Source organism: Hemicordylus capensis, chromosome 5 (genome assembly GCF_027244095.1).
Source record: "Hemicordylus capensis ecotype Gifberg chromosome 5, rHemCap1.1.pri, whole genome shotgun sequence".
NCBI lineage: Eukaryota > Metazoa > Chordata > Lepidosauria > Squamata > Cordylidae > Hemicordylus > Hemicordylus capensis.
The window spans coordinates 123150663-123177065 of record NC_069661.1 but is presented as its reverse complement, the minus strand read 5'-3'; the positions used below and the strand labels follow the sequence as shown (position 1 = coordinate 123177065).

The window sequence follows — 26403 nt, the reverse complement described above, 5'->3', positions numbered from 1 at the left end:
GTCCTCGCGAACTTTGGTCTTTATAAGTTGCTCATTAATCCTTTATTTGAAAGGACAAACTATTCCTACAAATAAAGTACAAGGCCTTGCCTCTTGAAGAAGCGCAACACTCAAAATCCATATGCAGATCCATCTCCGTCATTACAGGCTTTGTGCTCACAACTGTGAATCAAGTGCATAATATGGCCCCTATGAAATATCCTCTTCATTTAGTCTACTGCTTGATTACAGAGCATAATAATGTATTGTTCTAACAGGGGATTTGTGGATCCCAGTTCTTGCTGCTCTTTTAGCATATACAGTTTGATCTGCAAGTTCTAATTTTCTCAGACTAGTTTAACAAAGAGACCATTCTGCCACCAGAGGCAATCAGAACTGCTATGAAATGCATAGAATCTTTGACCTTCACTTACAGTGGTATATTATCTCCCAGGTCATTACAACCCATGCCTTGTACTGGGGAAAAACTGGACCAATGTTTTTCAGTGCCTGAAATCAACTACGAGCTAATTCAAGTGGTACTTATTGTATCCTCCCCAGTGGCTGCACCATCACAAGATGCATATAGGTACCATTAGTTTCAGTTTCCCACACACCAAGTCTCCCTTCACCTGAAAAGTATATGCAGGTCTCTCTCACAGTTAGCAGCAGTCACTAGAAATGAGAAGCAGCATATTTCATTCCTGCTTTCTTTTGCCCAACAATGCTAATTACATAAATTCCCCATCTATATACCAGAAGATTATGAAAAGCCAGGATTCAGATATGCACCTACAACTTCCTCAGTTGAAGCATTTCTACAATGGCGACTGGTGCTCCAAACAAGTGGCGGTGCCTCACATCCCTCCCACCCTGCTAAGCCATGCCTACCACACACACACCAAGACCCTTCCTTCCCAAAGCTCCTCCTACTTGCATCCCAGATTCTGAAGGCAGATGAACCCTCATGCCCTGTAAGCTGCTACAAAGCATTTGGCTGACCATTGCTGGAAGCTGCAGTAAGGAAGAGAGGAGCTGCTTCCCAGACAGCTCAGGGTGAGAGCCTACATTGCTGACTGTCTACCGCTGCTACTTGCCTGCTGCTCGTCTTGGGGGACTGATGGCTGCTGCTGCTGCTGCGTGGCGTGTTTGAGCAGGGCTGGGGCTCGGGTGAGTCAGCAGTTCCTGTGTTCCACTTGCCCAGACTAGCCATCTCTGGGCCTATATAGGGACATTGCCTGCAGAGGGGAGTTTGCCACTGAAGGGGTGACACCAAAAGGAGTTGCCCCTTTGGGGGACAATGAAGAAAAGGGCCAGTCCCCCCAGCCCAGGAACTTGTGTGTGTGTGTGTGTGTGTGTGTGTGTGTGTGTGTGTGTGTGTTCATTCTGCTTGTGTGGTAGTGGTAGGTGGGTATTTTATAATTTAGCTTCTGTTATTTAAAGTCTTGGGTGCAATTGGTTTATAATGTGTGTAGATTTGTCTGGAGATGGGGAGACAGAGGGCATCACCGTTGATTATGGGGCGGCTATTCCGGTGGAGGGATAGAAGTAGTAACATAGACAAGTCAGCAGACAGGAAATCAAATCTACTAGCTGTTTCCAGCTGTCCTGCCAGCTCTTTGACCTTGGGGAGCAGTGCCAACCAACCACAGATCCTCACTTTGCTCCTTTGTAAATGCAAGGTCATCCAGAATAAATCAGAAATAATCCATGATCTGATTATGGATGAAGGGACCTACCTGGTATGAACTAGAGACTTGGTTGGGGGAGGATGGTGGCTCAGTCTGGTCCCAGCTTCTCCCTCCAGGGTACTCTGTTGAGGAGCAGGTGAGAGGGCGTGGGTGGGGAGGCGGAGTGGCTGTGATCTATACCAGGATCCCTTATTTTATTTTTACATTTTATATCCCGCTCTTCCTCCAAGGAACCCAGGGTGGTGTACTACAGAACGACAGATTTCTGCTCACAACAACCTTGTGAAGTATGTTAGGCTAAGAGAGAGGTGACTGGCCCAGTCACCCAGCTAGTATCATGGCTGAATGGGGATTTGAACTCAGGTCTCCCTGGTCCTAGTCCAGCACTCTAGCCACTACACCATGCTGGCTCTTTACCAGGGATCCCTCCCTTACCAAGATCCCTGTCAAACCATATTGAATATTGTACTTAAGTCTGGTGACTGGGGCTTCTTTTGGTCTACCAAACAGCCCACTGACCAACAGAGTCCCTAACTGAACTGATGGACTTGGTCTCAGGCTTGGTGTTGGAGTCTTCCAGGCTTGTGGTGGTGGACTTCAATGTTCACTTCGGGACCAATTTGTCCGGGGTAACTCAGGAGTTCATAGTGGCCGTGATGACCATGGGCCTATCCCAAGTAGTCTCAGGACAGATGTACGTTGCTGGTCCCATGCTTGATCTGGTATTTTACTCTGATCAGGGTGGTGTTCCATGATTGAGGACTCCTGTGATTTCCCCACTGTCATGGACAAACCACCATCTGGTTAAGGTTGGACTCACAGTCACACACCACATTTGCAGGGGTGAAGGGCCTATTAGGATGATCAGCCCGAGAAGCTTATTAGATCCAATAGGATTCCAAAAAGCCTTGGAAAAATTTAGTTTTGGCTTTGCCAGTGATCCTGTTGGGACCCTGGGGGAGAATTGGAATAGCAAACTCACCAGGGCAGTAGACATGATCACTCCTAAGCATCCTCTCCAACCCACTTCAGAACTAGTTCTTGGTATATGGAAGAACTATGGAAGCTGAAGTGGCAAGGAGTATATACTGGGAGTATAAATGGAGGAAGTCTCAACTCAAACCCAACAAATTAAAAACACAAGCACATTTGGAAGATCTATGCTCAGGTGATACGTGCGGCAAAGAAGTGATTCTTTTCTGCCTATATTGCATCTGCAAGCTCATGTCCAACATAATTGTTCAAGGTTAGTTCAGAGGGCTACAGGTCCGGTATCCCTTATCCGGACTTCTCCAGACCAGCAGTGTTCCAGATTTTGGAAGCTTCTGGTATATTCTATAGTGAGGTGGAACTTTCGCGGGAGCACATGAGAGTTCCAGGGGTACAATCAATGGTGGCAGCGAGAAGGAGGAGGCGGAAAGCTGAAGAGGCGAGCAGAGGGGGCTGGAGGCACCAGTGGCGGTGGAGGTAGGTGAGCAGTGGTGCTGGGGGTAGGCAAGCGGCGGTGGGATGGCCTGGCCCAGCCCAGCCCTGAGGCGGCTTGACCGCATTTTAAAAGTGAGTTGAGGTGCTTTTTTTTCTTCCCCCGCATCCTGTCCAGATTTTGGGTGTCCAGATAAGGGATACCCAACCTGTAGTACATGAAACCACTCTTTTGAATCCGAATTTGGAACCATCAATTACCTAATATGACATTTTTAATGTAATGAATTTTGTGGATAAAATATCTCGTATTCAGGCTGACAGACTCAGACCCCACAATTACTACAGTGTCTGATGCAGAGGTGTCTAGCAACAGCTCTTATATTGTTAGGCTGGATCAGTTTCGGTTTGTGACTCCCAAGGATGTGGATAAGCTGCTTCGAACGGTAAGGCCTACCACTTGTTCTCTTGATTCTTGTCTGACATGGCTTATACCATCTGGTGGGGAGGTTATTGTAGAAGGCCTGGTAGATATTAGAAATGTTTATCTAAGGGAGGGCAGGATACCCCATTGCCTTACGGAGGCAATCATTAGACCTTTTCTGAAGAAGCCTGCATTGGATCCCTCAGAATTTAGGAATGTTAGGCCTGTCTCCAATTTCCACAGTTGGGCAAGGTAACTGAGAGGGTGGGGGCCTCTCAGCTCCAGACAGTCTGGGAGGAAACTGATTATCTGGACCCATTTCAAACTGGCTTTCAGGCAGGCTATGGGGTGGAGACTGCCTTGGTCAGCCTGATGGACGATCTCCAATTAGGAATTGACCGTGAGAGTGTGACTCTGTCGGTCTTTTTGGATCTTACGGCAGCTTTTGATACTATCAACCATAGTATCCTTCTGACGCATCTGAAGGGTTTGGGGGTGGAGCAACTGCTTTGCAGTGGTTCCACGCCTAATTCTTGGACAGGACTCCAGATGGTGCCCCTTGACGACTGCTGCTCTTCAATCTTTGAACTTTTATATGGTATCCCCCAGGGCTCCATTTGTCTCCAGTGCTTTTTAACAGATTTGGTCTGCCTCCTCCCTTTCTGCCTTTGACCTTATTGAAGACATTTCTTTTCTGCCAGGCATTTATCCTTTAATTATTATTTTTTAAATCTCAGATGCTCTTCTTGCTTTGTACACCACCCTGAGTCTGTGAATTGGGCAGTATATTAAATCTTTTAATAAAAACAAACAAACAAACATCTACATGAAGTCGCTGGGAGAGATTGTCAGGAGATTTGGTGCAGGGTGTTATCAGTATGTTGATGACACAGAAATCTTTTTCTTCATGTCAGCTTCATCAGCGGAAGGCATAGCCTCCCTAAATCCCTGCCTGGAGGCAGTAAGGAGCTGGATGAAGGATAACAAACAGACTGAATCCAGATAAGATGGAAGTACTTATTGTGTGGAATCGGAACCCGGGGGATGATTCTGATCTGCCGTTTCTAGATGGGGTCACACTTCCCCAGAAGGAACATGTATGCAGTTTGGGGGTGCTTCTGGATCCAAACCTCTCCCTGGTGTCTCAGAGGTACTTTCTATAAGCTTCAGCTGATATGCCAGCTGCATCTGTTTTTTGAGATAAATGGCTACAGAACAGTGGTACATATGCTGGTAACCACCAGACTTCACTCCAGTTAGTACAGAATGCATAATTTACTTACAGAATTTGTCACTGGAACGTGTGTTGACAGCTTTAAAAGCCACTAGACAAAATCATAAAGTCTATCAACTGTTTTGCCCACAATAGCTAAAATGGAGCCTCCATGTTCAGAGGCAGTGTACCTCTGAATATTATGCTGGAAGACAATCAGCAATGGAAGGGGCACCATCTCAAATTGCTGCTGCTGGAATTACTCTATTTGTAGTTCTAGCAACAGCCACTAAGATGCTTCTGGAAGCTCACAAGCAGGACATAAAGACAGTGCTGATTCCATTGCTTCCTCTGAACCTGGAGGCTCCACTTAAGCTATCATGGGTAAAGCAGTTGACGGTAACTATGAAATTTTCTAGTTCTTTTTGAAGTTTCAACACAAACATTCTCAGAGCAGTGACCCTGTACTACTGAGGCAAAGAAGCATCTTTCAATGTGATGATTTTCTTTGTATTTTGCATGGGAAGAACAGCTGGTGCTATTCAACCCCAGCATTGTATTCCTTCAGTGACTTTTGCTGGTGTCTACCTTGTGTTTCTTTTTAGACTGGGAGCCCTTTGGGGACAGGGAATCATCTTATTGTTATCCTTATTCCATGTAAATCATTGGGAATATTTATGTTGAAAAGCGGTATATAAACAGTAATAGCAGTACATAGAAACATAATAAAGATGGCTCCCTATCCCCAAAGGGCTCACAATCTAAAAAGAAACACAAGATAGACAACCATGGAAGGATGCTGTGCTGGAGTTGGAGAGGGACAGTTTCTCTCTCCCTGCTAAATACAAGAGAATTGCCACCTTTAAAAGGTGCCTCTTTGCTCAGTTGGAAAGAGAATGCTGGACCCAACAGGCCTTGCTCTGACCCAACCCAGCAAGGAGAGTCTCTTGTTCTTATGTATCAACAAAGTCTAAATACCATTCCTCTGCCCTGAAGATATTCTCAGTGTTAATAAGTTAATTCCCCCAACACACACACACACACCCCAGATTCTCCCTCTCAAATCCCTCTAAGGTCATTTCCCATCAATTAGTTTTCTGCAAAGCTCAATTCTCCAAAATTATTTCCCACAAGTGAGAGGCAATACATTTGTAGAAGGGGAAACTCCGATTCATTTTTCCTACTAGTTTCCAACTTGTTCAAGGAAGAAAGCAAGTAAGTTTAATTTTTCGTTCTGCTCCCTCACTATTATAGGAATTTACTCCCCTCGCCCCCGCTCACCTTACTCATGCCAGCTCCTCTTCAATGTAGCTGGATCCTATGACACTTCTGTTCCCCCACCTCCAGCTTTGGACTCTGAGACAAAAGAGAGAGTTATTTAAAAGATTATAGGCAACTGCTGTCCAATTTAAAGCCATTCACCACAACGTCCCAGTCTTCTTTTAGTACCCTTCCTCCATCATGCTCATAGTAAGGACTACCTGCCATACTCATAAGCACCAAGCAAAGTACTGGTGCATCACTCCAGCTTATCCATGGGGAGACAATGGGATGCATCACTCCAGCTTATCCATGGGGAGAAAACGTACAAACCCTTGTACGTGTTTGCTCACTGGTGTTAATAAAGGTCTAGGGTCTTTTTAAAAAATCCTTACATTTATCTGTCACTGTAGAGAGAGACCCAAGTCCCATATGCATTTTATAGTGAATTCATTTGCCTTTAAGAAAGTGGCTCGGCACACTTGCACTCCGTATATAGAGCAAATGCTAATTACTACAACTAGCCAACCCGTACAGAGCATCTGTGCGCTCTTTGGGGCCGGCTGTTCCCCCCCATCCTGTCCCACCCTCTCTTGCCTCCCTCCCTCCCGCCCCTCCCCCCTGCCCCTCCCCCCTGCCCTACTCTCGCTGCAGGCTGCCTCACTCGCATCCCCACCCCCTCGCCCTCACACTGGCTCTCCTCCACTCCCCTCGCCTGTGTCTGGCTGACCCGCCACTGCCTCCTGTTCCCGGCAGCCAGGCCGGGCCGTCGCAACCTCCTCCTCACCCAGGATGGGACAGCTTGGCCAGACCATCTCGCCGCCTCCGCCTCCCAGCGGCCAGCCGAGGCTGCTGCTGCCTCCTTTCCTGGGACGGCCTAGCCAGGCCGTCCCACTGCCTCCCAGAGGGCAGCCGAGGCCGCTGCCACCTCCTTACTCGGGACGGCCTGGCCAGACCAGGCCGGGCCGCCGCTGCCTCCCAGTAGCCAGCCAAGGCCGCCACCTCATCCTCATCCGCCGCCAACTCCACCTCCCAGTGGCCAGCCGAGGCCGCCACCTCCTCCTTAACCGGGACGGCCTGGCCAGGCTAGGCCATCTCGCTGCCTTCACCTCCCAGCGGCCAGCTGAGGCCTCCGACTCCTTCTCACCCAGGATGGCCTGGCCAGGCCAGGCCGTTCCACCACCACCATCTCAGGTTGGGCGGCGGCCCACAGCCACCGCCATTTTCTCTTGTTCACAACTCTCGCAATGTGTCGCGAGAGTTCCACTGTCAAATCCAGGACACGCATGCCGGCTAAGAGACTTAAATATATAGATAATCCAAGTTGCTGTCTCAAAGATTCAATGTTCTAGAAGAGTCTAGTCTTCTGTGAAGCCTAGAACCACAAGGGATTTTGTATTAAAAATTTTAAAGTTATAAAACATAGCTTTAGAATATAGACCGGGGGGGAGGGGGAGTATTTCCATTTGCAATCAAATGAATGCTATTCTTTATTCCTGAGTAATAATGAAACAATCATAAAAGAGGAAGAACTATAAAATGTATTCATGTAGGAGATGATTGAGTTCATGTTCAACTACGTCAAAACAACTGCAGAACATGGAATATAAGTGTTTAAATATATTAAGATAGTACTAGCTGGCACGGGTGCACAGCATCTGCGCCTCGGTTCTCCTCCCTCAGTTCTTGGCCCATTTCAGGCCACCTGCCACTTTCTCCCCCCATCCCACCCCCACTGGCACCTTCTCCCACCGCTACCACTCCCCCCCCAGCTCTTTCTCTCACCCGTCCGCCCTCAGCACTTTCCCCCGTGCTGCTTTCTCTTGCCTGTCCATCCTTGGCACTTTCCCTTGCACCTCTTTCTCTCGCCCATTTGCTTTTTCCCAGCAGCTTACTCGCGAACTCTCTGGTGGGAGGGAGGACAGTTTCAATAAATTAGCTTCTCTATTAAGTTTGGGAATATGAAATATCCCCATTATATGAACACATCAAGACAACCAGCTTCAAAAGATAAGCAAGTTTGAGGTCCGCCAGCATTGTGGAAAATCCTTTTTTTAAAATGTACCAATTGTTTTAAGTTTGGCACGATCCTCTTCCTGGTTCTCACAGTTAGTAAGGATGTGCATGGAACTGGTTTGGAGGCCCTTTACGGGCCTCCGAACTGGTTTGAAGAACCGGCAATGCTGCCGATTCGACAGCGGAAGGTGTCTAGCTTTAAGAGCGGGGGAGGGTGCACTTACCCCCCCACCACTTCCCCCCGCCACCGGCATCCATTTTTTAAAAAGCCAATTGGGGCAGCAGCATACCTCCCTGCCACCCCATTGCCCCTACTTTTTGGATATGACCAGAAGACTCTGACGCGCCTGGGTGCACACACATCGTGTGTGCGCATGTGCCAGAATGCGCCGGAGATGGGGAGGCTTGAAGGTGGTGGGGGTGCTGCTTCAAGAACAGGGGGGAGGGTGCACTTACCCCTTCTGCCACTTTCCCCATGCCAGCATCGGGTTTTTTTTTAACAAGCCCAACGGCGCAGCACCACACCTCCCTGACGCCCCGTTGCCCGTTTTCCGGATATGAGCGGTAGTCTCCGGCGTGTGCCGGCACGTGCGCGCACACAATGTGTATGCACCCAAGCGTGTCAGAGTCTTTGGGTCATATCCAAAAAATGGGGGCAATGGGGTGGGAGGGAGGTACGCTGCCACCCCCATGGGCTTTTTAAAAGACAGATGTTGGCGGGGGGGGGAGAAGTGGTGGGACGGGTAACTGCACCCTCCCCTGCTCTTAAGCAGCACCCCCACCGCCTTCAAGCCTCCCCGCCGCAGTTTGGTTCACATCCCTAACAGTTAGACGGAAACAGTGCTTCTTAGAATCTAACTATTTACCGTATTTTACGGACTATAAGACGCTACAGAATATAAGACGCACCTTAATTTTAATCCAGTTTTTCAGAGTTTTAACATATTAAACTGTTAAAACATATAAGACGCCCCTGAATTTTGGTGGATATTTTTCAAGGAAAAAAGTGAGTCTTATAGTCCATAAAATACGGTATTAGGAGCTAACTTCGGATACATATGGTGAGGGAAAGCCATCTGTAGTTTTTCTTGCTCATCAAATCTGCTGCAGGAGGTAGCAGCTGGGACTGCTGTATCATCTGTTATGTTGGTATCTTCTTTAAACACCCCAGAGCATTACTTAGTGTGAGCCCTATTCATTAATTATTATTATTATGATTCTACATTTTATATCCCACTGTTCCTCCAAGGAGCCCAGAGCGGTGTACTACAATGAGGTGGCAAATTTTTAAAGTGCCAGTGTAAAATAGGGTGCTATTGGCATATCTTAATGAGGCGCAGTGGGAAATGACTTGCCTAGCAAGCATGAGGTTGCCGATTCGAATCCCCACTGCAGCGATATAGGGAGATGCTGAAAAGGCATCATCTCATACTGTGCGGGAGATGGCAATGGTAAACCCCTCTTGTATTCAACCAAAGACAACCACAGGGCTCTGTGGTTGCCAGGAGTCAACACCGACTCGACGACATACTTTACTAAATATAGTAGCTACAGCTGAAACTTCAGGTTTCAGAATCGAAAGCTATCTCCCACTGAGGTATCAAAATTTCCTCACCTAATTACAAGGTTGCATTGTTCCTTCTTTTAAAGTTTTTGTTTTGGAGACAATAGTTGTCTCAGTTAACAACAAACTTAATTTACACAAAGCAACAGCACAAGTATCATACTTGTCAGTGATCAGCAATGTGTCCATATACAGACACAAGTGTGCATGGAAAATATTAAGATCTGCCAGGGCCAGCCAAATAGGGAACCAGACACTCTGAAACTGGGTGAGGCCTGGTGACAGTGGCAAGACAAAATGGCATCTTTGCTTCCTTTGGTTAGGGAGCCCCAATTCCTGCTGCCTGCTCTGATTACCCAGAATTCTCAAATTTGTCTCTCATTGGCCCTAGCCTTGATCTTCTGCAACCACTTCACTTTGCCTGTCTTCATTCTCCCCACCCCCTTGCCTTGTAGTTAGTTTCCCAACAATGCTCCCAAAGGCTGCCTCATCAGTCGTATGACTGAAAGACAACCCTCCCATCACTAAGTCTGGTGATTCTGTCAAGCGTGCATTGCACAGCATGGTGGTGCTAACCCCTGATGCTATTTCTAGTGTTAAAATATGTTTTGTTCTTACCATACATAGGGAAAATTAAAAAAAAAATTTTTTCAGGGTAGCATCACTTGTATGGCACATATCTTCAATCAAACCACACACTGACCTGGTCACACTACTGACCTGGCACATGCTTTTCTTTATTAAAAGTTTATACTGAGCATGATTTAATGTTCCAGAGATGAAGCTCTGAATGGCCTATCCTCTTTTGGGAGGAAATGAACATACTTTTGCTTCTCTAAAGTGTCTGCTTAATACATTGACCACTGTGGCAGCAGCTGCACAATTCATATAAAGATGGAAGAAAAAGAAACTAACTCAGCTGTTCACACTTCCACACAGGGTTACATAAAGCGAGATACATGATAATTTGCTTGCTCTGCTCATTTTCCCCTGTAGTTATTTCCTGCGATGGGGGGGGGGTCACTAAACCAAGCTCAAACCTGTCACAGATCACATTTCACCTAGTTTTTCACACATCAGATCAACTTTCTCTTCAGAAAACAGAACAGGCATGTTCCAAGGCTAAGGAGCAAGCAAGCCCAGGCAAACTGAATGGTCAAAGCCATTCAGCAAGAATTGGGGGTATCTTCATAGAAGCAAAGGGGGAAAAGCAGGTTGTCTGAGAAGGTACATATTTTAAGACACCTGTTAGAGGAACACTGGGCTCATCTACCGAGTGGCCAGTCAGCAAATGTAGCCGCCCAGAAGCCACCAGCTGATCAGAATCTGCCTTTCCAGTGTACAATCACAACTGCATCACTCCAATGCCCTAAAATATTGTTCTTGCTCTCCACCTTGCAAGAACCCATCGCAGGGCTTTACAAAGCAAACCAAGCTTCGGGGTAAATGTTGAGCAAAGCCACTTCGAACTATATTTGCGGCATTGAGGGAAGCAGCACCTCCCCTTTGCTCTTGGATTTTGTTTTGAAACAGGTTCACATGGCATACTTCGTGTTTTCCTTCTAGCCAACGCCAGGGGCGGGGCAGGGGAGAGAGAGCTTCCTAAAGAGCGATATCCACATATCTAAAGAGAACATCCCTCTTATCATGCTAATGATTCTACGTCAGTGCCTCTCCCTATATGCTCCGGCATTTTCAGAAAAAGTAGCTTAAAACCAGCATTTTAAAAATCCAGAAATATGTTGAGATAAGCTAGAATTTGCATCACAAAGCCTGATTTGCGTGCAGAGTGGTCCAAGAATCTTAAAGCAACTTCGGGGTAAGTTTGGCTGGCGTGTGAACGCACACTCTCTCTTCTGAAGTAGATTAGGGGTAGAAGCCCTGTGTGTAAAGCCTCCTGGTAATTTTGTCAAGTGTCCATTTTTGCCTCTTAAGTTTTGGGGCTGCCTTCTATAATCAAAGAAAAAAATGTCTAAAAAAAAGAAAGCTTGTCAAAGTCTGTCATAGAGTCCAAAACTCAGTCTGAAAATTTCATCCCGTTCAAGCCATTCAGGCTTTATAGATGAAGACCTACTAAAAATGCTGTTGGCAAATTCATCAAAATAATTATGTGAAGACGACCAGAATGAAAACACTGTAGTTAATAAATACTCAGTTGTACCTCAGGCAAAAAAGTACAGCTGATCATCTCAGTCAACCTAACCAACATAGACAAGTGTTCTGATCACCTTTTATCTACATATAAAAAATATAGTTTTCCAGTAAATAGAGAGATAACCCATAATGAATCTGAGCTGAACTGCCCAAAGACTCAGAATCAAAACTTTGCCAATAAGTTGAAAATATGGGATGTACTGTATGAGACAATATGGAGGATCAGTGTCAGCTGAGATCACCACAAACACAAGAAAAACCCCAGCTGCCTGAAAGTGATTATTTATTCCCAATGCTTCCTTTCAAGGGAATTTTTTGCTAGACTGGAATTTTTTTTTTTTGGTCATCTATACTCTTAAACAGGCTCAGATTATATATCATAACTTTAAGTCAGCTTCCTTCCACCCTGTTTTTATTATGCATATATGAGACAAAAATTATGGAGAGTCTTCAGAATATAGATCTTCAACCACATTTAAGGACCAAGAACAAGCAGAAATACAAGTGGATACATACGTCATTACACTGATACTTACAAGAAAACAGCCAATATCAAAAAAGATGGGCGAAGAACCTTGGAAAATATGCTCATATCTATGTGGATCAGTGCAGATGCAACATTCCCAATCTCTTCACTGTAATGAAGTGAATGCAGTGAGCTCAAATGCTCCTTTCACTTCCATCCCATGTAAATCCTCCCTCTCTTTTCTGCATCACACCTGCACCAATGCTAACATTAAACAGGGTTGACTTTTAACTAGAGCTGGTTTGCAAATCATGGTTAGAGCTAACCATGCGTAGGAAGAACCTTGGTGTAATGCTATACATTGTTAACAAAAAAGGAGGGGAGGAAGCAACAACAAGGTCTGTTTCCGAGTACTTTACCATTAAATGCAGCAAGAATATGCAAATCTACTTAATTTGTATATTTATCCAGATCACAGAATTGGAGGGCCAAGCTATATTTGATGCAAAGATTGATCTAATCTGACTTCACAACAAATAAAATGTGAACGCAGTTATATACTGGCAGAGGGTAATTTTTTTAATTAAAAAAACAAACCTTTACCCATTGCACTGTTTCTCCAGTCAAATCCAACCCCTCACAAGAGCTGCTATTGGCTCCATGGGAGGAGGGGCGAAGAAATCAGTCTCCCCCGCCCCCACAATGAGGCTACTAGTTTGGGCAAGACTTTCAGCTGGGGAAACTGCATTAGCAGGGTTAAGTGCCTATATCCAATTCCAGCCCCCAAAGCTGCTTAAAATAATGTTGTCCATCTTCTCTTAAAGAACTGCTTCTTTTCAAGCACAGTACAGAAACACCAAGTTGCATTTAAAACAAAATCCAGGTTACTAAATTTTTGTTTTAGATTTAAAACAAAATCCAGGTTGCTGGAGAAATATTTTAAAAATGAAACAAAAATACTTCTAATCATTGGCTGCACTTTCAAACATACACCAAAAATACATTCTAAACACTTGTAGCACAATAGAATAATGAGCAGGAAAGTCCCTGATAAAAATCTCAACTGAGGCATGAACTCACTAAGTAGTAGAGGTCAGCTACTCTTGGAAGTGATGAATTGTTTTTGTGGAATGCATCACCTCAGACTACAGGTAAGAATTCACAGGACTGAAAGCTCCTCTGTACAAACAAGCAAGCAACTACAGCAGCCAGTGGCTGAGGGGGCAACCTTTACAGACCCTGGAAGGACTCAGACTAAGCTGATCAGGGCAGAAATACTATTCAGTCAAGACTAACCTGTCTCATTTATGTCAATGGTGCTTTGTTTAGACTAATTTAGTATGGAGGATTTTGCCCTTTACTTAGTTTTGATTTTACTGAAGCAACTCTCTATTTATATACAACCGTTAGACAGAGGCGTATTTAGGGAAAATAGTGCCTAGGGCAAGCACTAAAATTGCGCCCCCTGTCCAAACTTCCAACACTTATCTTTCAGATAACTTTACCATAATATCAGCAGAAAAATACAAGTCAAGCTCATTACTCTTTTAATATTTCAAAAATTATTTAGCAGTGGACATAGCCAGACCAAAAAGTGCTGGAAAACTACAAATTTCAGTATGCTGGGGCTCATGAAATACCCAAATACTATGTGGAGGTGTACTTGGAAAACTACTGTCTAATTCTCTACTATGCATTGTAGCATCACTATTACTTAAGTTTTAAAAATAAATGGAGAATTTGACTTTTCCCAGATACTCTGAAAATCATTAAAGGCTATGCAGAGTAAACTGTGTCACTGCTTGGAATATATTCTAGTATTTCAGAAAGACAGTTAAAATGAGAGAAAGAGAGCAAGAAATTCCCAGTGGGCCTTAATACAAAGGATTTCACACTGATTCAAATACAAACTCACCATTAATAGCCATGTTATTAAGACATCACATTGAACTCACTTATCACAAGAAGCAAAGTAAGAGCAAATGAATACAATCCTAGCTCATAAGCTTCAGCTCAGTATTCACAAGCCTTGATTCTCTGTACATAGTGCCAAACTGAATACGTATACAGTGACTTATATTATATTAAATTTTAAAAATATCTGTAGCCCCTTCGGGGGCTTCCTAAGGGCTGTGGGGTGGGTCTGCAAAGGTCCCCCCTCCCCTCGCTGGCCTCTAGGGCTTTGCAGGGACCATTTGAGCATGTGCGGTGGTATGGCTGCTGAAAACAAAATGGCTGCCATGCATGCTCAAATGGCATGGCCTAGGGTCTCACAGAGGCCATTTGAGAATGCACAGTGGCCATTTTGTTTTCGGTGGCCATTTAAAAAAAATTAATTTTTAAAAATGGCACCCCCCTTCAAGTGGCGCCCAGGGCATGTGCCCTGCCTGCCCTACCCTAGTTACACCCCTGCCGTTAGAAATACTGAAAAGATCACTAACTCTTTGCTATGTACAAAGCAAGTGACTAACAAAATTATTTGTCCTTACTTGATTTGAAAGTTTAAGGAAGAGGGAGACTTCTCCTTACCAACACCCAAAGTCTTGGGAGCCACAGAATCTGATAAAGGGAGGTCCTTTGCCTGATGACTGCTGTTTAGAGATTTACAGGTCAGAACGAGTGCATTGCACAAGGTTCCTGGAATCCAGTACAGACCCTGCCTGGAGCACTACAGTAAGGTTCATTCTCAGTGACCTGACCTCAGTCAGGAGGCAGGCTGCCAAGCTCTGCACACTGGAGGCAATCTCCAGACAGTGTTCAAATACTGCTCTATGTCAATAACATTGCAGTAATGTAGTATTACTATAAAGGTTACAGGGGTAAGAATGACGGAAAAAATCAAACAGCATTTCCTCAGACTGAAGATGAATGCCACTACTGCAATACAATAAAAAATGAATTCAGGCAGCTGAAGGAATTAAACAGTATTTAATTTTTTAAACATTAACAGATGACATTTTAAAAGAAAAATCAGTTTTTATAATTGGAAGGAAAGATTTGTGTTTATGTGTGCAAGAGGGAATCACAGGGAATATAGTAATGCAGACATCACAGGAATATAGTAATGCAGAACTGCACAGTGTTCTGATTTTTAAAAGTCTATCGCAGCAACAAAAACAGTCTATCTTTTGCTATCACTATGTTTCCATGTGCCAGAAACAGAGTTTCCCTCCCAGTCACTGTTTCCTCCCCAACCCTCAAGACTGGGCAAAAGGGAAAAAAAGAAAGAAAAACTTTCCTGAGGAAACATGCTGTAACGAAGTCCAAGAATCTCAGCTATTTCCCACCTCACTCCATCACCAGTTGCCTAAAGCCAAGAGACTGGGCTAGAACAAATGGGATGAGACACTAGACATCTGCAATCTCCCAATTTATTTTTAATACACTTTTTAATAGGGAGGGGACTCTTAAAATTAGACAGCAGCACTAAGGGACATTAATCTTCCTTCCAATTTCAGTTGAACAATCATTTCTCTCTCCAGCAATCTTTCTCGGTGCTGCTAGTGACCCCTCATCTCAAAAATGTGCGTTATTTGCTTGGAATTCGGGAAGGGAAAATTGGCAGGGCTGGTCAACATCAAGGCGAGCCCCATTTTATGTCAGATCTAAATTCTGGAACATAGGAAGTGCCTTATTCCAAGTCAGACCTGATCTAGCTCAGTACTGTCTGCTACACAGACTGGCTGTGTAGGTTGAAGGCCGGAGTCTCTCTCAGCCCTATCATGGAGGTGCAAGGGAGGGAACTTTGAGCCTTCTGCATGCAAGAGTGCTCACACATGTTGTCTCCCATTCAAATGCAAACCAGGGTGGACCCTACTTAGCAAAGGGGATAATTTATGCTACTACAAGACCAGCTCTTTTCAATGTAGTACCTACATTGCTAGGTACTGTGCTGCAGTGTGTAAAATATGTCGCAAGTTAACTGCCAAAAAGCTCTAACGTGTATATATAGTGCATTATTTGTGATTACAGTAATTAAGGGGTTAATTTAGTGCCAATGTTTAAGTTGTTTAGTATTTTTAACATTTTAATGCTTCAGTGTCATAAGTCTTAGTACAACTTTTTGTATTGCCAATTGTTAATACATTTAAACTGTGTTTAAATCTGTTGTACTTTATGCTGGTCAAAGAGCAAAATAAATCATTTCTATCTATCATTTTGGCCTTTCCTTCTCATGTTTTATGTATATTTTTCTATCTACATTGCAGGGCTCAGATTTTTGGTGCATTTACCTAGTTTTCTTTTTAAGCATTTCACAAATAATAATGAGGAGCAGCAGCATTGTCAGGTCTACAGATGATCAGTGTTTTCCTATTGAGTCTGCATAGCTTGTAGCTATGTGATATGTTCATTTTGTGCATTATGCACAAGGGTAAATTTGGTATAACTGATAAACTGTTGGAGTCATTCTACCCCGGAGAACTTTATGGTGAATATTTGGATAGCTCTTGCTAAATGAGCCCCTGCTAACTTGGCAAAGAGGCACCTTTTAACGTGATGATTCTCTTTATTTATCAGGGGGAGAGTAACTGGCCCTATCCACCCCCAGCACAGTACCTCCAGTGACTGTTGCTGGTGTCTATCTTATGTTTCTTTTTAGATTGTGAGCCCCTTTGGGGACAGGGATCCATCTTATTTATTTCTTATTTCTCTGTGTAAACCGCCTTGAGCCATTTTTGGAAGGGCAGTATAGAAATTGAATAAATAAATAAATAAATAACAAAAATAAAATGTTCAAACTATCTTGCACACATCTCTACTGAGATCATAGGCTATCCTTGTATACAACGCTTCCTTTCCTTATAGGTATACTGTGAGGATTACTCAGAAAGCCAGCATTACTATGCTTGTATTGCTGATAAGGGGACTAAAGCTGAGATAAATTAAAACCATCTAGAGAATCTGTGGCTAAAGTGAGATTAAACTGTAGTTCTCCTGACTCTCTTAACACAATCTTATACCTGTCTGCTCAGAAGTTAACCGACTTGCTCCCTAACAAGCGTGCTTAGGATTGCAACTTTAGCAGCCATGTTAGCTCAACATAGACCCACTGGGGAACTTCTGAGGCTACACATCTGGGTGTCCATCATCTCAGTGATATGGTAGCACTATGGAAAATATTGTTACATGCCCACTTCCCTGAGTGATGATAAGTTCCAGGACTGCAGTGCTACTTGAAGTTTGGCTTCCTTTGTGGGAGAGATCACTGGAGGCTTATGGTGTCTGTACTATTTGATTTATTTACAAACATACAAGTTGAGCATTGGGTGGAGTTGAAATAACAAAACACTTCTACAAGTTACCAGTGGGCTACATTGGATCCCCAGAGAGAGAGAATCCTGCACCCTTAGGTGCTTCTCCATTTCAGCCTCTAAAAAATTCAGACTGTGTCTGTCCCTATCTCGCATTTAGCTTGTCAGTAGTTCCTTTTCACTGACCACACAGACACCCCTAGTGGGGGAAGGATGATGAGTCACCTTACACTCTCAAGCCAGCCCATTGGTGAGAGAAATGTAATAATTAAAAACTCTCAATGGCTCTCTGCCAAGATAACATGCAGCATTATTTATATAGTGCTAACATAACATAAGAACAACCCTGCTGGATCACCCCAAGGCCTATCTAGTCCAGCATCCTGTTTCACACAGTGGCCCACCAGATGCCTCTGAGAAGCCCACAGGCAAGAGCTGAGGGGATGCCTCCTCTCTTGCTGTTGCACCCCTGCAATTGATATCTAAAGGCATCCTACCTCTGAGGCTGGAGGTGGCCCACAGCCACCAGACTATAATCCATTGATAGACCTGTCCTCCAAGAATTTGTCTAAGCCCCTTTTAAAGCCATCGAAGCTAGTGGCTATCACCACATTCCATGACAGAGAACTCCATAGATTAATTATGCATTGTGTGAAAAAGTATTTCCTTTTGTTGGTCCTAAATTTCCTGGCCTATAGTTTCATGGGATGATCTCTGGTGCTATGAGAGAAAGAGAAAGGTTTCTCTCTCTCCACTTGGTGCATAATTTTATACACCTCTATCATGTCTCCCCATAGTCACCCCTTTTCCAAACTAAGAAGTCCTAGGTGCTGTAGCCTTACCTCATAAGAAAAGTGCTCCTGGCCTGTGATCATCTTGATTGCCCTCTTCTGCACCTTTTCAAGTTCCACAATGTCCTCAATACAGTGACCAAAACAAGTTCCACAATGTCCTCAATACAGTGACCAAAACTGAACGCAGTACTCCAAATGTGGCTGCACCATAGATTTGTATAAGGACATTATAATATCAGCATTTTTTATTTTCAATCCGCTTTCTATTGGTCCCTAGCATGGAATTTGCCTTTTTCATAGCTGCTGCACACCTAATTGACACTTTCAATGAGCTATTCACCCTGACCCCAAGATCCCTCTCCTGCTCAGTTACTGACAGCTCAGACCCCATCAGTCTATGTAAAGTTGGGGCTTTTTGCCCTGATATGCATTACTTCACACTTGCTTACACTGAAACACATTTGCCATTTTGTTGCCCACTAACCCAGTTTGGAGAGGTATTTTTGGAACACCTCACAATCTTCTTTCCCTCCACTGTGAAAACTGTCCATTTAGTCCTACCCTCTGTTTCCTGTCCTTCAACCAGTTACCAATCGACACATGAACCTGTCCCCTTTATCCCATCACTGCTAAGTTTACTCAAGAGCCTTTGGTGGGGAATTCTGTCAAAAGCTTTTTGGAAGCCCGAGTATACTATGTCAACTGGATCATCTTTATCCATATTCCTGCTGACGCTCTCAAAGAACTCCAAAAAGGTTAGTGAGGCAAGACTTGCCCTTGCAGAATCCATGCTCATTCTCCTTCAGCAAGGCCTATTCTTGGCCTGCTCAACTTAGACCCCACAGCTGTTTTGTGACTACAACTCCCATAATCCCCAACCACAATGACAAAAGCCAGTGACTTTGGGAATTGTAGGCCAACATCTGCATGAGGGCCGAAGTTGAGCAGCTCTGTCTAGATGGTTAACAATTTTTTCCTTAAGTATGCTTTCCATCAATTTCCCCAGCACAGAAGCTAATCTAATTGGCCTGTAGTTTCCCAGATCCCCCTGGATCCCTTTTGGCTTTTCAATCAACAATTATAAAGTAGTTTACGTAGTAGAAGAATGCATTCTGGAACAATTATTGTCCTCTTGGATTATTGACTAGTGATCCACCAAACATATAAAAGGACAAATAGACACTACCTAATCTTTAATTATTATAAGCCCCTTTTGATCTAGAGATATTGCAGATTTGCATTTGGGAGTCCCAACCCATTTTGTGGAGGATTCAGGTCAAATTTGAAACCCAGAGGAGAGCTGGCCTTGTGGTAGCTATCATGAATTGTCTTCTTAGCTAAGCAGGGTCCTCCATGGTTTGCATTTGAATGGGAGCCTACATGTGTGAGCACTAAGATATGTTGTTGATATTTTCTAATGGAAACTTTAGTCATGTCTATGTAATTTGTGTAAAGTCAGTTTGTGGATTTTGACTGCATGGATTGGGGCACACCCCAATATATAACCTTTAAACTTTTTAAAACATCTATGCATGTTTTAATTTACATTTTAATGTGTGGATATTTGATAGGACTTTTAGTATTTGGGATCAATATTTTGGTATTAATGAAGTGATATCCTACACTTGCTGAGGATGTGCCCTGTAGTTTCTACTGCCCCCGAACCACAGGGGCACAAACATACTGGAAGAGAAATTTTCTTGTATCTTCCATCCAGCACTGCAAAGGGCAGTGCTGCACCACAGTGAGCCAGTGTAAAAGCCCTCCTATGTCCAGGGACAATAAGGCCAGAATGATTAGATAAACCAGCTGGGGGGAAAATGCAATTCTAAACATGCCTACTCAGAATTAAGTACTATCAAGTTAAATAACATCTATTCTCAGAAAACTGTGCATAGGAGGATCACAGCCTTAAAGTAGTTTTTTTAAAAGGTTAATAGAATCAATTAAACAAATATCAGCTGGTAACAAATCTCCATAGATAATGAGCCATAAGAGCAGACATCCACAAATCCGCTTCCAGCTCACCAGGGGACAGCATCGCCAGCCTTCTGTGGTAATCAAGACACCAAGCACCATACGGATCTCTTCTCCAGACAACTCCTTTCCACTGTTTCTTATCTTACCTTCTTCATATTGTAGTGCAAATGAGAGAAGATCTGCTTCTCTCGTAAGCCTGTCTACCAGAAAACATCTGGCGGAAGAGATAGGTTGGTGGCTAGCACAAATAATGGCTGCTTAGCAGAGGCGTAACTATGGGGGGGCAGGGGGGGCACATGCCCCGGGCGCCATCTTTTCTGGTCACGTGGGGGGCACCACCATGACCAATTTTTTTTTTAATTTTTTTTAATTTTTTGTTAATACAAATGTTTCCTGCTCAGTGCAGCAGCGCTGCAGCAGTCAAGGGAGCACGTCGGTGCCCCCTTCCCCACGAGCGGTCCCTTCCGCACCGCCTGCGCCCCCCCCATTGTTTTGCTGGCGCCTGGCAGCCAGTCAGTGGCCTGGCTTGGCGGCGGCGGGCACTTGTGAGGAAAAACCTAAGTATAATGTAGTATGTTGGGGGGGCAGGGGGGCACGGGGGGGTGCCATTTCAGTGCTTGCCCCGGGCGCCGTTTTCCCTAGTTACGCCTCTGCTGGTTAGTGATCTAGTCCTGCTAACTTGGCAAAGAGGCACCTTTAACGTGGTGATTCTCTTTATTTAGCTGGGGAGAGTAACTGGCCCTATCCACCCCCAGCACAGTACCTCCAGTGACTGTTGCTGTTGGTTATTTTGTGTTTCTTTTTAGATTGTGAACCCTTGGGGGACAGGGATCCATCTTATTTATTTATTATTTCTCTGCGTAAACTGCCCTGAGCCATTTTTGGAAGGGTGGTATAGAAATCAAACAAACAAATAATCCTAGCTATATGGGCTACTGAATAAAAGCAAAAGGCACAAATATGGGAAACAGAGGAAGAGACAAGAGATTTAAGAGGAAGAGCTAACCAGGAAAACCCAGAGACCCAGGAGGAAGACAGAGTAATCAAAGAAGATTAAAGCAGGAGAATTTCTGAAGGTGAACAAACATATACTGAATTTTTTTAAAAAGGAAAAGGTAAACCAGTGAAAAGAAAGCAAAGTCAATGAGGAAATGTTTACATAAACTGATTTGAACTCTGGGGAAAGCAGATCAAATATATTTGTGCAGATAAGATACTGAGATACAGTATTTGAAAACGTTTTCTGCAAAATTAAAAGGTAGCAAGGAACTCTGGGGAGTTCCCAGAGACTTCAGCAAGAGACTTGCCTAGTAACAAAGAGCATGAGTTAGCAGAGGATGCATGTCAACTAACGAATGTGCCAGATTTCAAACTTCTTGATTACAAGGTTCACTAGGGCTCAACACTGAAGACTTATGGTCAGTTTCAGGACTCTGATCTGAGAGATGCAGCTAAATGAAGTTAATTTCCATGCCTGCTGAGAAGCCTCGCACACAAACAGGTGGTGAGATTCGTGAGCAGGGGTTTCAGGTGCTAAATGAGCAGAGAAGCAACTTTGGAAGTGGTGATTCTCTTTATATTTAGCAACAGGAGATAACCCCCGTCCAGCACCAACACAGCACCAACAACCCTGTGTTGGTGCTGGACCCCCGTCCAGCACCAACACAGATACCAGCAAGCCACTGGAGGGATACTATCTTATGTTTTTGTTTTTAAGACTGTGAGCCCTTTGGGACACAGAACCCTCTTTTTGTTTGTTTTTCTATGTGAAACGCTTTGAAAACTTTGGTTGAAAAGTGATTATGTAAATATGCACGGTAGTTCCAGGTGGGAGTGTGGGACTTCCAGATTAACTTGCTCACGGGCACCTCTGCCTTCTATAAGCTACTGGCACCATGCAAGGTTTCTTCTAATGTGCACTCAGACATCTTTCAGGCAGTGCAAAAAACAGATATTGTGTAGTAGAAACCATGTCCTTGTAATACGGAAGTAAGTTGTTAAAAAGGAAAGAGAAAATAAAGATGAACACAGTTGCCTTCCAGCCTTAATACCCTTTTACAAAAGCAGTATGAGTCCCTGGCTTACTCTCTCTTTCTTGCTTGGCAAGGTATCTCTATTCTGCTTTTCCTCTGTCTCCTTTCCCCTTCGCTCCTTCCCTTCCTGTCTGTCTCCTTTTCTATTTATTCTCATTTTCCCCTTCCATGCATCTCTCCTCCTTTCTGTTAGGCAACTCTGGCAAAGGGGGATGCTGTGGACGGGCTGCACCTGCACCCACTGCTCATACAGTAGGAAACCAAGTTTAGATTAAATCTTGGCGCTGTCAAACCGGTCCTGCAAGAAGTAGGGAGCCCGGACCAAGCCCTGAAGACACAGGAATGGTGTTCAATTAGGGAGGGACGACAGCAAACCGTGGGCGACCAGGAACCACACAGCTTCCCTGGCCAAGCAGCTACCGACATACAAACATACAAACCAGCATACAAACCGTTTACTTAAGGGCATGTGGTAGACACGCCATCTGAGAAAACTCCCCAACATTCATTTCTCCTTGGATGGAGAGCCCCTGAAATTCAGAGAGAGGTTCGACTTTCACCTTGACACGGCGGCCACAGGGCAGGCACGCGTAACACAGCGCCTGCCAGATACGGGAAGCGAGGGCTGGACTCCCCGCCTGGAGGCAAGGAAAGCCAAGAGCCACCCAGCCAACTTTGCCTACCTGAGTGCATAGCCAGGCGCGCGCGCGCCCCCCGAGAGGCGCTTCCCACAGCTTTCGGGAGAGGATGAGGGCGCAGCGGGGTACCTTCTTCCAGCCGCCCAGAGTCCTTGCCGGCTTCGCACCCGTTCGTGGAGGTGCCTTCCACCTGGGTGAGCTGTTTTTCCGTCCGGGCGGGTTTGTGCTCCGCCCCCGCAACTGAAGCTGCGCCTTCTCTGCCGAGAAGCGAAGAAAGCGGTAACGCTGATCGCACAGGAGGAGGGCGGTCGGGACAGAAAGGGGAGTGGAAACGAGAGCATTTATTCTCGGCGGCACTTCATCAGCCTTGGGTTCTAACCACAAGGCCGGCTCAGACGGGAGAGAGTCACAGGACGTGATGAATGTGGTTTCCTCCTTTGCTAGGAAGCGCGCCCTCGCGCGGCAGAGGAGTCACTAGCGGCGGCTGCTTCCTCTTTCCTTTCCTCCTGCCACCGCAGGCGGGTGGAGGTTTCCTCACGTGGAAATGGAGCGAAGGTGGTTTCTTTTCCTGAGAGAAAATGGCCTGGGTCGCAGCAGGGAAACGTCCCTGGCCGCCAGGCAGTTTCAGTTGCCGGCAAAGGAAGAGGCGAAGAGGCTCGGGTAGCAGGCTGAACCCGAACATGGAACTGGCAGCCTTTTTTTTTCCTGTGCCTGCCAGGCTACTTCCTTCGAATCTTTCTCTGCGAGCTTGTTCCTTGTATGCTGCCTGCTGCGATCAAGCTTGAGACAAAAACAAACCCAGGAGAACAAATTGAGGTCCGACTCCTCAGTGGGGGCATCTTTTATTTTTTCCCACCCAAGTGGATAGTTGCTGTAATCCTAGAGTAGGGTTGTTGCATTAGAGCACGGTTGACCAACCTGAGGCACTCGCTCCAGCTGTTGTTGGGAGACATCTGCCATGACCCCCAGCAAATTGTAGCTGAGGATGATGGGAGTTGTAGTAGTCTTCTGGAGAGGTCCAGTTATGAAAGCCGTTTGGTGGCGACCCATGACCGGGCCTTCTCTGTGGCTGCCCCAGGGCTTTGGAATATGCTCCCCAATGAGAGCATCTCCTTCTCTGTTTGTTTTCAGGAACAACCTCAAGACTCTCCTGTTTTCGCAGGCTTTTAATTAGAATGAATTTTAATAATTTTAATACTTGTTCTAATATCTATTTTATTCTGTTTTTATTGTCATGTGTTTTAATTTGTAACTTTTAAATATTTTAAATTTTGTACACTGCCTAGAGATGTACATATCAAGTGGTACAGAAATAGGATAAATAAATAAAATAATAATTAACAACAGCTGAAGAGCTTCAGGTTGGCCAGCCCTGAGCTGGAGATGCTGTTGAAATGAAAGCAAAATCTTCCTCCAGTCTTTCACAGGAGGAGGGGCATCCAGTGATTTCTGCCCCTCCCCCAGTGATGCACTTTCATCCTAAAATCTGGAATGCAGGGTAACCAAATCAGATCTTCATAATGCACAGCTGTAGAGACCAAGATATGTAATAAAATTAGGATTTCATGTCATCATTGCTGAGTTTATCTGGATAGGCCCAAAGCTGAGCCAACTGTTGGGATTTATGTGTCTATACATTGTCTTTGGTCTTGCCACTGAAGAATGTATGTCTGTGAAGAGGCTCGTGGAGGAGTTTATAATTTTCATGTCAATCATGAGTTCTGTAGACTGATTGGTCAGTTTGTATTTCTTACTGGATGCTCGAGACTGTTATTTTTTCTGTTAGGATGATCTTTTACTCAGAGAGGAGTATTGTTTATGATTTGGTAATAGTTAAGTAATAAACCTTAGTTACTTTGTTCAATAAACATAACAAGCCTCCGTTTCCGCTCTGTTGCACTCCGCTACATCAGTCACTTTGCTGGAATACACAATCTCATTACTGTCTTGTCAACAAAAGCAGGTCCTCAAGGAGTAGCAATTGATGAAATAGGAAATAAAGATCATGTCAGGTTTAGAACTTGAGTTTGACCCACCAATGAAGCATTTCCATGACACTATAAACAAGAGTACAAGAGAATCTTGTTATTCACAGAAGTGCTATTCACGGTTCTGTGCATCTGCAGGCTATCTACTAGACATTCGTTTCCAGTATCCACAGATACAACTGGGTTAAATCCCATGTATCAGCAGTTCTTAGAGGACCGGAAGTGACTACAGAGGTCACCTCCGCCCTCCATTTTGTCTAAAGGAGCCATTTTGTGTCTCGTTTCTTCCGAAAATTGAGCATTCCGTGGCATTGTCCTTTGGGGGCATTCCTGGGCACATGGGGTGGGGGCATGAAGCACACCACAGTAAGTTTTTCTTTTTTACCATTCAGAGCCATTTTGGGCTGGTGTTTTTTTTAATTTCCCCCTCAACCCTGGAACCTAACTCCCCTTTTCCCATAGCCATAATGCCTCATCACTCGCAGTTCCATTACGCATGGTAGTAGGCAAGGAACGGAACCCCACAAGTAACAAGGTTCTCCTATAAATTGAAGACCTTAAGCAATATATGCAAGAAGAAGGGTGAAAAACAATGAGGGCAATTATTCTGAAACAGTCAGTGTACTGTTTAGTGGCATCGTTGCAATGGCACAGAGCCAGAACCTTCAGATAGATTGATTTCCCCATCTTCTGGGTCCTTAGCTACAGACTTAAACAATCTCAAAAAGGCTCCTTGGAAAGACCAATAAAGCTTTCTCAGCTACAAACTTGCAGAAAAGCGTCCATGTCTGTACTGCCGAAGGACAGATGTATTAATAGTATGATGAATATCAGGAGACAGCTATAAAGAAGAGAGGGTAAAATGGACTACAGAAAAGCACATTACACCTGCAAATAGGTGGATGGGCCCATTAGTTGTGGTTTCCTCTTACAACCTAGACAGTGTGACATGATGAATTCTCAGAGACCACTTTGACTAATCCAAGGTCTCTTATTTACATTAAAAATAGAGTCAAAATATATGTAAGTAGAAATGGACAAGAACATGCATTGTCAGTGTTTTTATTTGCAGTACAGTAAATACAAGTGCTTTCATATTGTACTAGGAGACCCGGAGCAGAACGTCTGTGCCCTCTTCCCCCGGGCGTCTCTGATGCCTGCCCGGCCGACTCCCCCCGCCCCCTTTCTGGCCGGCTTTCAAGCCGTCCCGTCCCGTCCCCTTCTGCCGTTGCCTCCTCGCTGCTGCTGCCTCCCCATGAGGCTGGACCCACCCCACCTCAGCACCACCACCCCACCACGGCCAGGCCTGCCGCCACCATCTCTCCACCACGGCCAGGCTGCTGCCACTGCTATCTCCCCGCCTCCGTGGCCGGGCCCGCCACCACAGCCGGCATCTCCCCGCGGCTGGGCCAGCCTCCACCACCATCTCCCTGTGACCGGGCCCGCCGCCACCTCCCCAATGTGCCTGGACTGGTCGCTGCCTCACCTGATTCTCCTTGCTGTCAACAGCAGCCAACCTGCGCCCAGCC

General features: G+C 44.9%; 1 protein-coding gene across 4 annotated transcripts in view; it reads right to left on the bottom strand.

Annotated features, from left to right (window-relative positions):
* SH3BP2 (SH3 domain binding protein 2) overlaps positions 1–23313 on the bottom strand; it is a 59101-nt gene extending 35788 nt beyond the window's left edge. The window contains exons 1-3 of one of the 4 annotated variants that reach the window (XM_053251301.1): positions 22932–23313; positions 6011–6085; positions 1719–1792 (exon numbers count right to left, since the gene is read on the bottom strand). In XM_053251301.1, coding sequence (XP_053107276.1) covers positions 1719–1792; positions 6011–6019 — 83 coding nt within the window. In that variant the 5' untranslated portion in view covers positions 6020–6085; positions 22932–23313. Of the gene's footprint in view, positions 1–1718; positions 1793–6010; positions 6086–7136; positions 7200–12786; positions 12815–22931 lie in introns of those variants that run through there. The other 3 variants (XM_053251302.1, XM_053251303.1, XM_053251304.1) reach the window with 3 other exon arrangements.
* Between the last annotated feature and the right edge of the window lie 3090 nt (positions 23314–26403).